This window comes from Manis pentadactyla, chromosome 8 (assembly GCF_030020395.1).
Source record: "Manis pentadactyla isolate mManPen7 chromosome 8, mManPen7.hap1, whole genome shotgun sequence".
Taxonomy (NCBI): domain Eukaryota; kingdom Metazoa; phylum Chordata; class Mammalia; order Pholidota; family Manidae; genus Manis; species Manis pentadactyla.
In genome coordinates this window covers 140,686,688-140,699,338 of record NC_080026.1, presented here as the reverse complement: position 1 = coordinate 140,699,338, position 12,651 = coordinate 140,686,688, and the positions used below count along the sequence as shown (strand labels likewise).

General features: G+C 48.5%; 2 protein-coding genes and 1 long non-coding RNA gene across 10 annotated transcripts in view; all 3 read right to left on the bottom strand.

The window, feature by feature from the left end:
* LOC130684673 (uncharacterized) overlaps positions 1-3,732 on the bottom strand; it is a 77,787-nt gene extending 74,055 nt beyond the window's left edge. The window contains exon 1 of the long non-coding RNA XR_008999064.1: positions 3,562-3,732. This is a non-coding gene — a long non-coding RNA (uncharacterized LOC130684673). The remainder of the gene's footprint in view (positions 1-3,561) is intronic.
* LOC118923230 (olfactory receptor 13A1-like) overlaps positions 1-9,258 on the bottom strand; it is an 83,313-nt gene extending 74,055 nt beyond the window's left edge. Inside the window, exon 1 of the mRNA XM_057506553.1 lies at positions 9,204-9,258. The gene's annotated coding sequence lies outside the window, so the exon portion shown is untranslated. The remainder of the gene's footprint in view (positions 1-9,203) is intronic.
* On the bottom strand, positions 3,871-8,604 carry LOC118934297 (olfactory receptor 13A1-like). Of its 8 annotated transcripts, none has more exons than XM_036929681.2 (2): positions 8,425-8,604; positions 3,871-4,937 (listed from the first exon to the last, which is right to left on the bottom strand). In XM_036929681.2, the coding sequence occupies exon 2, from the start codon at positions 4,896-4,898 to the stop codon at positions 3,969-3,971; it is 930 nt and encodes a 309-aa protein (XP_036785576.2). In that variant the 5' UTR covers positions 4,899-4,937; positions 8,425-8,604; the 3' UTR covers positions 3,871-3,968. The 8 variants fall into 8 exon arrangements, with proteins under 8 accessions (XP_036785576.2, XP_057362532.1, XP_057362533.1 ...); XM_057506549.1 differs by lacking the exon at positions 8,425-8,604 and adding an exon at positions 7,276-8,002 and having other exon boundaries at positions 3,871-4,933; XM_057506550.1 differs by lacking the exon at positions 8,425-8,604 and adding an exon at positions 7,327-8,002 and having other exon boundaries at positions 3,871-4,933.
* Positions 9,259-12,651: the final 3,393 nt, after the last annotated feature.

Below are 12,651 nucleotides of genomic sequence, written 5' to 3'. Positions count from 1 at the left end.
ATGGACAACTTCCTAGAAAAATACAACCTTCCAAGACTGAACAAGGAATAAATACAAAATCTAAACAAACCAATTACCAGCAAAGAAATTGAAGTGGTAACCAAAAAACTACCCAAGAAAAAAAACCCCGGGCCAGATGAATTTACCTCGGAATTTCATCAGACATACAGAGAAGATATAATACCCATTCCCCTTAAATTTTTCCAAAAAATAGAAGATGAGGGAATACTCCCAAACTCATTCTATGAAGCCAACATCTCCTTAATTCCAAAACCAGGCAAAGACCCCACCAAAAAAGAAAATTACAGACCAATATCCCTGATGAGCATAGATGCAAAAATACTCAACAAAATATTAGCAAACTGAATTTAAAAATATATCAAAAGGATCATACACCATGACCAAGTGGGATTCATCCCAGGGATGCAAGGATGGCACAACATTCGAAAGTCCATCAACATCATCCACCACATAAACAAAAAGAAAGACAAAAACCACATGATCATCTCCATAGATGCTGAAAAAGCATTTGACAAAGTTCAACATCCATTCATGATAAAAACTCTCAGCAAAATGGGTATAGAGGGCAAATACCTCAACATAATAAAGGCCATATATGATAAACACACAACCAACATCATACTGAACAGTGAGAAGCTGAAAGCTTTTCCTCTAAGATCAGGAACTAGACAGGGATGCCCACTCTCTCCACTGTTATTTAACAAAGTACTGGAGGTCCTAGCCATGGCAATCAGACAAAACAAAAAAATACAAGGAATCCAGATTGGTAAAGAAGAAGTTAAACTGTCACTATTTGCAGATGACATGATACTGTACATAAAAAACCCTAAAGACTCCACTCCAAAACTACTAGAACTGATATCAGAATACAGCAAAGTTGCAGGATACAAAATTAACACACAGAAATCTGTGGCTTTCCTATACACTAACAATGAACCAATAGAAAGAGAAATCAGGAAAACAATTACATTCACAATTGCACCAAAAAGAATAAAATACCTAGGAATAAACCTAACCAAAGAAGTGAAAGACCTATACCCTGAACACTATAAGACACTCTTAAGAGAAATTAAAGGGGACACTAACAGATGGAAACTCATCCCATGCTCGTGGCTAGGAAGAATTAATATCGTCAAAATGGCCATCCTGCCCAAAGCAATATACAGATTTCATGCAATCCCTATCAAACTAACAGCAACATTCTTCAATGAACTGGAACAAATAATTCAAAAATTCATATGGAAACACCAAAGACCCCGAATAGCCAAAGCAATCCTGAGAAAGAAGAATAAAGTAGGGGGGATCTCACTCCCCAACTTCAAGCTCTACTATAAAGCCATAGTAATCAAGACAATTTGGTACTGGCACAAGAGCAGAGCCACAGACCAATGGAACAGACTAGAGAATCCAGACATTAACCCAGACATATATGGTCAATTAATATTTGATAAAGGAGCCATGGACATACAATGGCGAAATGACAGTCTCTTCAACAGGTGGTGCTGGCAAAACTGGACAGCTACATGTAGGAGAATGAAACTGGATCACTGTCTAACCCTATACACAAGAGTAAATTCGAAATGGATCAAAGACCTGAATGTAAGTCATGAAACCATAAAACTCTTAGAAAAAAACATAGGCAAAAATCTCTTGGACATAAACATTAGCAACTTCTTCATGAACGTATCTCCCTGGGCAAGGAAAACAAAAGGAAAATGAACAAGTGGGACTATATCAAGCTGAAAAACTTCTGTACAGCAAAGGACACCATCAATAGAACAAAAAGGTACCCTACAGTATGGGAGAATATATTCATAAATGACAGATCCGATAAAGGCTTGACATCCAAAATATATAAAGAGCTCACGCACCTCAACAAACAAAAAGCAAATAATCCAATTAAAAATGGGCAGATGAGTTGAACAGACAGTTCTCCAAAGAAGAAATTCAGATGGCCAGCAGACACATGAAAAGATGCTCCACATCGCTAATTATCAGAGAACTGCAAATTAAAACCACAATGAGGTATCACCTCACACCAGTAAGGATGGCTGCCATCCAATAGACAAACAACAACAAATGTTGGCGAGGTTGTGGAGAAAGGGGAACCCTCCTCCACTGCTGGTGGGAATGGAAATTAGTTCAACCATTGTGGAAAGCAATATGGAGGTTCCTCAAAATGCTCAAAATAGACTTACCATTTGACCCAGGAATTCCACGTCTAGGAATTTACCCTAAGAATGCAGCACTCCAGTTTGAAAAAGACAGATGCACCCCTATGTTTATTGCAGCACTACTTACAATAGCCAAGAAATGGAAGCAGCCTAAGTGTCCATCAGTAGATGAATGGATAAAGAAGGTGTGGTACATATATACAATGGAATATTACTCAGCCATAAGAAGAAAACAAATCCTACCATTTGCAACAACATGGATGGAGCTAGAGGTTATTATGCTCAGTGAAATAAGCCAAGCGGACAAAGACAAATACCAAATGATTTCACTCATCGGTGGAGTATAAGAACAAAAGAAAAACTGAAGGAACAAAACAGCAGCAGAATCACAGAACCCAAGAATGGACTAACAGTTACCAAAGGGAAAGAGACTGGGGAGGATGGGAGGGAAGGGAGGGATAAGGGCGGGGATGAAGGAAGGGGGTATTATGATAGCATGTATAATGTGGGGGGTGGGGGAAAGGGGAGGGCTGTGCAATACAGAGAAGACAAGTAGTGATTCTACAACATTTTAAAATGCTGATGGACAGTGACTGCAATGGGGCTTGTGGGGGGGACTTGGGGTAGGGGAAAACCTAGTAAACATAATGTTCTTCATGTAAAAAAAACAATATAGGTAGGTCACAAGAGCAGTACACCACGGACAACAAGTAGTTATTCTATAACATCTTACTAAGCTGATGGATAGTGACTGCAATGGGGTGGGTGTGGGGGACTTGATAATATGGGTGAATGTTGTAACCACAATGTTGCTCATGTGATACCTTCATAAAATTGTATATCAATGATACCTTAATAAATAAAATCAAAAAAAGATAATTATAGTATAAAAGGGTAGCTGAAACGAGACATGTGTGACTTTATTTCATAGGGATTTAGATTTACAAGAGTTTTCCACAGCCAGATGTACCAGAGAGAGACCCGGAAAGATAACATGACCCTCACTATGTCTACGTGTCTGCAGTGAGGCCAAGGCATCCAGACCTGATGGGGGCAGGAGTTGTGCTGACATCACATATCACATGTAGCTTGTCACACAGGACAGTCATGGGGCACAAAACCTCCTGCCAGAGCCAGGAAGACAGTGAGCCCCTGGCAGGAAGCAGCCCTAGGAAGAGGCTGGGTGCTTGGGCCAGAGCGTCCTGGGCACTGCCATCAGACCAGGGTCCAAAAAATCAGAGGGTGGGTACCTCAGACTGGCGACACTTCTAGTTGCTAAGGGTAGTTTTCCTTTTCAGGACTACTCAATGAATGAAGCCCCTGATAAATATGAAATAAAATGGAAAAGATGAAAAGGCAACCATACCTATGACACCAAGAATCTTACAGCAGGTTCAAGTATGGTGTAGCATGTGTGTCATCACTGTGACAATTTGCCCATGTTTTATTGCTTGTGTGGCCTGAGACATTTAAACAGACATACATTTAAATGCACCTGTATTTGTGCTTTAGCAAACAGTGGGATTTGATGAAATGAGTCTAAAAAGTATTTTAATGGTGAAGAGAACTGAATGTGCAAATGGTTATTCTATTACTGTGCAAGCATTGCTTCAAGGCTCAGCAAACATTTGAGGTTCATGAATCACTCTTAAGTAAAGTACAAAGAGTGACTACTTTCTATATACGGAGCCCTTTGGACAAAGATAAGGGGAATTTCTCAGGCTGTGGTCCCATTGCTTCTGAAGTTCAGACCTTTTGCATCCTCTTCACGAGTCACTTGGTGAAGAACAGCAAGAGTTTTCTAAGGGATGCTTTGAATTCCTTGTTTCTCAGGGTGTAAATAAGGGGGTTGAGAGTGGGAGTCACAATGGTATACAGAACGGCAACAGCCTTGTCCAGGAGCCCAGCAGACCCCAGGCCCGGGCGGATGTAGGTGTAGAGCACGGTGGAGTAGTACACAGAGACCACCACGAGGTGGGAGGAGCAGGTGGAGAAGGCCCTCCGCTTGCCCTCTGCTGAGCGGATACGCAGGATGCTGGCAATGATGAAGCCATAGGAAGTCATGGTGAGCAGGAAGTTCATCCCAGAGAAGAACATGTCAGCGACCATGGTCGTCACATTGTTAATGAAAGTTGGGCTGCAGGAGAGCAGCAGCACCGGTGGGATCTCACAGAAAAAGTGTGCAATTAGCTGGGGGCCGCAGAAGGACAGACGCAGCACCAGGCCTGTGAGCACGAAGGCAGTGAGTGTCCCTGTGGACCACACAAAGACGGCCAGGGTGAGGCAGACCCTCACGCTCATCAGGGCGCCATAATGCAGAGGGCGGCAGATGGCCAGGTAGCGGTCGTAGGCCATGGCGGTGAAGAGAAGCAGCTCCGAGCTCAGCGACCAGGTGAAGAAGAACATCTGGCTGAGGCAGCCCCAGAAGGTGATGGTGCTCTCACCGACCAGGCTCTGCAGGACCTTGGGGAGGATGGACAGGGTGCAGATCATGTCCAGCATGGCCAGGTTGACCAGGAAGAAGTACATGGGGGTGTGGAGGTTGGGGCTGCAGCGGATGGCGGCAATAATCAGCCCATTGCCAGCTAGGGCCACGGCAAACAGGGCCAAGAAGAGGCAGAAGAGGGCAGCCCGGAGCCAGGGGTCGTCGGTGAAGCTCTGCAGGATGAAGAGGGTCACAGAGGTCTGGTTCCCAGATGCCATGGGGAACAGCTGATTACGTCTGCTGGGGCCCCCTTCTTCCTTGTAAAGAATGGGTGGATTTTATTTATAACTGAAAAACTAAAAATAATTGATTACATTTAATGAGCCATCACACTGGAAAGGAAAACAATGACATGAATGTTTCAATTTATAGTAATAAGCTCTGGCTCGTTAACTTAAAGAAACAACCTCCAGTTTCTCCAAAGTGGCTGCACTGCTTTACATGCCGACCAGCAGCGCACGAGGGCCCCGTATCCTCCACATGCTCGCCGACATGTATGACCTCTTGTCCTTTTGATGACGGCCGTTCTAACAGGCGTGAGACGGTATCTCCTTCTGGCTTTGATCTGCATTTCCCTGATGACTAGTGATGTGGAGCACTTTGCATTATGGGCACCTGTAGGACTTCTCTGAGAAAATGTATTTTCAGGTCCTTTGCCCATTTTTAAATTGTGGTTTTGCTATTGAGTTGTATGAGTTCTTTATATATTTTGTATATTATCCCCTTGTCAGATATAAGTTTGCCAATTATTCTCCCATCCAACAGGCTGCCTTTTTGTTTTGGTGATGGTGTCCATTGCTGTGCAGAGGCTTCAGTGAAAGGAATCACACCTTGCCCACAAGGCATACAGGGAAGCATTTTAGAACACTGATAATATTGATGTTTCTAAAAACCCCACAACAGAAAACACAAGAAAAGGGCAGAGGCTACCATCCAAAAGACAAACAACAACAAATGTTGGCGAGGTTGTGGAGAAAGGGGAACCCTCCTGCACTGCTGGTGGGAATGGAAATTAGTTCAACCATTGTGGAAAGCAATATGGAGGTTCCTCAAAATGCTCAAAACAGACTTACCATTTGACCCAGGAATTCCACGTCTAGGAATTTACCCTAAGAATGCAGCACTCCAGTTTGAAAAAGACAGATGCACCCCTATGTTTATCGCAGCACTATTTACAATAGCCAAGATATGGAAGCAACCTAAGTGTCCATCAGTAGATGAATGGATAAAGAAGATGTGGTACATGTACACAATGGAATATTATTCAGCCATAAGAAGAAAACAAATCCTACCATTTGCAACAACACGGATGGAGCTAGAGGTTATTATGCTCTGTGAAATAAGCCAACCGGAGAAAGACAAATACCAAATTATCTCACTCATATGTGGAGTATAAGAACAAAGGAAAAACTAAAGGAACAAAACAGAAGCAGAATCACAGAACCCAAGAATGGACTAACAGGTACCAAAGGGAAAGAGACTGGGGAGGATGGGTGGGTAGGGAGGGAGAAGGGGGGGAGAAGGGGGGTATTAAGATTAGCATGTATAATGTGGGGGTGGGGGGATAGGGATGGCTGTGCAACACAGAGAAGACAAGTAGTGATTCTACAACATCTTACTATGCTGATGGACAGTGACTATAATGGGGTTTGTGAGGGGGACTTGATGTAGGGGAGAGCCTAGTAAACATAATGTTCTTCATGTAATTGTAGATTAATGATAACAAAATAAAATTTAAAAAAAGAAAAGGGCAGGAAGGTAAGGAGACGCCATCGAGGGGTTCACACTCCTGAGCCCTGTAAGATATTTTATTTTAACCTCAGGTTACAGCCTCTGGACCAGCAGGGTCTCCAGGTAAGTCCAGACCCCAAGGTGAACAGGCCCAGGTCGGGAGCCTCCACCCACCCTACACAAGGGGCATAGAAAGGCGATGCCCGGCTCATTTGTGTCGGGAAGATTGTCCTGCAATGGGCACAGCCTGAAGGGGACACTGAGAGAGATGGGACCATGGTGGCAAGATGAACTCAGAGGAGAGGCAGGCACTGGACCTAGAAAGACATGGCTAGACCCACTTCCAGGGCCAGCAGGGGTTTAGGAGGAATTTCCATCCTGAAGGTAAGAGGTGCTGAGCTCGTTTGCAGACTGGGGTCTCCTTGGACTGTTGGGACACGGAGCTGGCACAGACCCCAGAGCCATACGAGCTCCCTGGGGCTCTGCTATCACCATTCTCAACCCCACCAAGGACAAGCCCTTCTCAGGAGCTGGCCCAGGGCATGTAGGCAGACATCCAGACCAGAATGCCAGGCACTGTCCACAGTGCCTCCAGGGCATATGGCCCTGCATGCTGGGAGAGGGTCCCTGGCTAGCTGAGCTCCCTGTCCTGAGCTCCCAGGGCCCAGCTTCAGGGAGCCTCTTCCCAGAATGAATGCATTCAGCACAGGCCACTTAAATAGACAGGTGAGTCCCGGCAGCCTGCCTCGGGGATTGCAGCTGCAGCCAAGCGGGTGTGCACGCCTGGTGGGAAGTCCTCTGACTTAGTAAGAGAGGCCAGGTGGGTGATGCCCACCCTCACTATGAGAGCAACGAGGTCCTCACCTGTCACACGGGGGATGCACAACAGAAGTTGGTGAATGTGAATTCACTCACCACCAGGTGACCATGACAGCAGTGGCCGCGTAGAGAAAGCAGTCACTGGTTGCTTCCTACAGGGTTGCTCCCAGATGCCAGAGAGTGGCAGAACGGTTCACTGCCCTGGGGCAGGGGGCATTTGGAACACACGCATGAGCTCCCAGCAGCCTTCCCACATTCACCCCATCAAAACGGGGACATCCTGGGTCGGGGCATGTGGAAGAAGAAACACCCCCAAAATAAACAGACTTCAGACACCACTTCAACCTCCTCTGTTGCTCCCTCTCCATAAGAGCTGCGAATAAATAATTGTGCAACTGTAACCTCAGCGTGCCATTCTGCATCTCTCCTCTCTCATCTCAAAGCACAAAGCAAAGTGTGACAGCAGAAACAAGCAGCCAGGTCCAGCCCACACCGGCGCCTCTTCCAGGAATGGCTCCTTCATTCAGTTGTTTTCCACCTGCCAAGCCCGCTGGGGCCGCAGGCCAGTTGCCTCCTGCTCCCACAGAGGCCGTGCAGACTGCCCGCAACAAACAGGCAATTTGTCCCCACACAGATCTCAGCTAGGTTACTGGTCAGAGGCCGAGTCATTTATTTGCAGCCCCTGAGCCCCATGTGTGCCCAGATCGGGGAAGCCAAGTAGCAGCAAAAATACTGAGCACTCTGTTAAATCTGAATTTTAAGCAAACAGTGAGTTAATTATTAGTGTATGACTGAAGTACTGCGTGGGAAATTCTTATAGTGAATGTTACTTATTGATCCAAAATTCAAATTTAACTGGGCACCGGTATTTCCTCTGGCAGCCGTAGTCCAGACTCAACCAGGGCCAGAAGCAACTGGAGGAATGCCTAGCTCAGAGGTTCAGTGTGGGGCAGAGACCCACCCCTGGAGGCCGACTTGAGACCCGTGTCCCGTCCAGAGTCCAGGCTCACACCCAGTGCCCTGGCTGCCAGCACCCACCTACAGGGACCCAGACAGGGTGTCCTGGGGCACGGAATCGCCTCACACCCCCAAAGCAGCAGCCTAGGGTCTAACGGGGGCAGCAGCTGTGAGCAGCAAGAGGGTGCCTCCCGCAAGGTCAGCAGGGATGTGCAGGGTCTGCCTTCCCAGACTCACGTGCCATCTGCAGGGCAGAGGCGGATGCAGGCACAGGTGACTCAGTAAGAGGGCCAGAGAGATTGGTCAGGCGCCAGGGCGTGGGGGTGTCAGCCTCTGAGAAGCAGCTGGAAGGTGATCCCTCCCTTACTCTGCTCCGGATTGTGTTGCTGGAATGGGAATGACTTCTGCAATCTGTCACTGCCGTTTCTGTGCAATCGTGAGAAAGACTTTACACTCACTCTTGTCACAAACAAAATGCCCACTTTCTAAAAGATTAGAACAAGCAATGTAAACATCATGCCCCTACGTGTGCCTCCCTAGGCACTGTAGGCTGGCTTCCTGCAGAGATCCTGGGGAGGAACCTGACACAGAGAGATGGGGCCTGTGGCCCTGTCCCCCACTCTCCAGGCCTGAGCTGCAGACCCTGCTGGATGGAAGGACCAGGCCTCCCTCATGCGTGGGGTGCACACACTGTGAGAGCCAAGTGAGCCCCTCCCCGACCTCAGAAGTGCTCCCAGACACTCATCGATGTCCGTCCGACACAGGAGGGTCCCAGGGTCTCAGGGCTCCCACAGACGCCGGGAAATGAGTGTCTTCTTTAACAACTGGAAAGGTAGAAACAAAGGTTCACCATCATTTTAAAAGTGGTTAACATTTTTAAAGGCTTTTTTTTAACTTCTGAAACATTCCAGGTAGGTCCCTAAACAAACGGACCCTAACACCCAGATGGCAGTTGCCTGAGTGGTGCCCAAGCATCCAGCCATTAGCAGGGGGCAGAGGCATCCCGGGACTCTCACCACACCATGCAGGCTCCAGCGTGGCCACGGGCTTGCTGCTCAGGGTCCAGAAGTGGCTGCTGGCATCAGTAACCCCAGTTTAAATGGGGACAGCCTGAACTGTATGACATAACTGAAGAAAGCTGCTGCCCCTTGGGAGTCCAGCTCCAAGTCCCTTGGCTGACATGGCGCCAGCACTTGGCTGTGACTGGTTGCCAAAGATAATGTCCCCAAACGTCCTCTGCAAGCAGTTCCTTAGGGCCCTTGTTGGAGCGAGGTGGGTGGGCTTCTCTCCATGGCAGCATGAAAAGCCTAGACTGACTTGTCCAGTGGCCGCACGTGCTGGCAGCCAGGCGCCTGGGCCTGACCCTTCTCAGCACACAGGTTCCACTGGAGATGCGCCCAGTGCAGGATTGGGGCAAGGGTGCTCTTCCTGGTGCAGTTCAGGGGGAAGGGATCCAACTTCCTCCAGCCTCACATCCTTTCAAAGGAAGGATAGCCATGTTTGGTGGCAAACCCTGAGGGCAAGGGAACAGGCTAGCTGAGGTGTTGTGCCTGGTGAAGGAGCTGAGATTGCTCCTCTCCAGACCCTGCAGGCGGGAGAGCCTGGCCAGGCAGCCCTGGACTCAGGCTTCTGTGCTTTGTGCCAGGACCGCCCGCAGGGCTCTGGGGTCCTGGTGGTAGTAGTCTAGGCTGCCTTTCCCAAGGCCGGACCACAGGGGCCCCAGGAAACAGACATGTCATGTTTTCTAGAGTGGACTTGACGGATCCAGCAAGTTCTGGTCTCGTAGTTCCTCCCCCAAGACAAAGATTTCAGGTTGTGCAAATGCTGTTAGCAAAGCAAAACTGTTGGGAGTGGAAACAAAATAGTGACAGAGGATCATTTTTAATTTTGAGATGATTTTAGATTTACAGAAGAGGTGAAACAACAGCACTGCTACCCTTCTGTTAGCTTCCCGTTTTGCTAAGCTCTTACATTACCCTGTAACATCTGGATGTGTGTCAGCATTAGGATACTAACCTCGCTGCAACATTATCTAACTACGTCACAGAACTTATCTGAACCTCACCCCTTTCCTATAAACGCACCTTTGCAGTCCAGGGCCCCTCTTGCCATCCGCTGTCACGCCTCCTTGGGCTCCCTGCCCTTCCTTTCCTTTCATGAGTTTGAGACATTTACTGATGACTGAGTTTGCAGAATGATTCTGGCTGGTTTGCCTGATGCCTTCTTGTGCTTGGGTGGAGGTTCTGCGTCACTGGGAAGGGCTCCCCAGGCCACGTGCCCTTCTCCGTGCTTTGCGATGGGTCATGACATCCATGTGTCTCCTCTGATGATCTTGGCCTTGACCACGGCTGCAGGTTCCCCACAGGGAAGCTAATACTTTAGCTTTGAGACCACGAAAGTGTTATGGGAGAGACTGAGAGACTGTGCCCACATGCTCTGCATCCTTCAACTGCCTCTCACAAATCTCAGCACCACTGGTGGGTCTCACGTGGCCATCACTCTCTAGTGGCGATGTTCTGTTTCCCTCATTCCTCCTGCATGCATCGATTGGAATTCTTCTGTGAGGAAGTGTTACCTCTTCGCCCACTTATTTGTCCTCCTACAACAGTGTGGACTCACAATGTTTGTTTTATTCTTTGGGATATGATTCAACACGATCATTATTTATTCTTTGCTCGAAATATTCCTGTTTTCACAGTCAGAAACTCTTTCAGGCCAGCTTCTCTAACCTTGACTCATCCTTCCCTTCTTCCTCCAAGCTTGTGTTCCGGGATACAAGTTGCTCCAGGCTCATCGGCATTTCCCTGCCCAGCCCTGGGGTCAGGCACTCCCCAAGGAGCCCTGAGCCTGGATCCTCTCAGTGGGGGTGGGAGACCTGAGACACCCTGTCACTGTGCCACCCCCAGGGCCTCCCCACCTTCACCCTCCTCAGAGAGCATCCACGAACCCGAGTAACTGCTAAGTATTTCGCTGGAAACCTATACTTCATCATCCCCTATTGGGATTCTTAAAATTAATTAGTAGGGAGATAAATATGTTATTCACTTATCAATGACCAATTCGCTGTTCAAGTGCTAAGGTATTTCTGAACTGGAAACGTAGAAGCTACAGCAGACAATGAATTCCTTGAAATACCCAAGATAGAAACTTGGCTCTGCCCATTGTTAGGAATCATAAGCTAGGCTGACGAGTCACCCAAGCCTCCTTCCTAGGTCACCCAGACTTGGTCCCCTTGGCACAGCAGGTGCTTCTGTTAACCCGCTGGGAACGCATCAGACTGTGTATGAACGTTTTAGGCTCGGCTCACATCTGAAACCAAGTGTGAGCCCGTGGCCCTGAAGGCTCCTTTTCCCTAGCCCCATTGGTCAGTTGTTAGCTAAGCTGCGACAGGCACTGTGCCAAATCCTGGGGCCATGTCCCCTGGAGCCCTCAGCCCAGGACAGGAGTGGCCACACAGTGTCACTGAAGAGACGTCTACGGAATGAATGAAGGACATGAGTGTTTGGGGGGGACTGGCATCTGCACAGCAGTTCATGCACTAGTGTCACACACAGTCATGCTGACAACACCTTGCTTCCGTGGCGTGGAGGCCCTTGCGTCTGTGCTTTGATGGGAATGTCGGGCCATGGGCAGCCACAGGCTGATGGGTGGAAGCCTGCAGACTCTCAGAGAACGGGGAGAGGTGCCATCCCACGAACCTGCTCCTCTCCTTGTCTAAAATGTGGCTGTCAGGGCCCTTCCTGTGCTTTGGAGAAGTGGGGTCCCGGTGATGGCCCATGGCTGTTTCGGGGTGTGGGCCTCCTGGTGTGAATGAGTGCTTCCTCCCTCACGGTGTTGGGCACACTCAGGTGCTGGCACACTTGTGTCCTTGCTGCATGTGCTGGTGATGGAAAAGGCTGAGACCAGGGTGGGAGGGAGGAGGCGTGGGTGCCCAGGGCTGGAGGCCACAGTCAGGACGGGGGCACACGGCCAGGTGTGGAGGCTCCTGTCTGCCTGGGAACAGGTCTCCTCTGTCCTTGCCCCCTTTGCTGTTTTCCTCCCCACTGACCAATGCTGCACATTTTAAAAGTCTAGTACCTAGTTCTCTTTGAAACATCAGGTGAACGAGGGTGCGTGGAGACTATTGGGAGTGAATCCAAAGGAGGAAGGACTGCAGATCAGAGAAAAGCCATCATGCAGACCAGAGGTGACACTCAGGGGCCTCCAGGCTGGCGCTACAACACCACCTGCAAAAGTATATTGTGGGGATTCGGGCCACGTGGCTGCCTGGATGCCTCCAGTCCTCCGATATCTCTTTCTAGGCCTTCTCCTCTGCTTTAGATTCTATCAGTGCTCCGGGGCTCTTGACAAGAGGTGACTCATGTGAGTCTGATGTGTGCCTGGAAGTCTGAGCACGTGTACGTGTTGTGGAGTTAAGGGCTGTTGAGCAGGATCCCCATGACCTTTGAACAAAACATGGGAGAG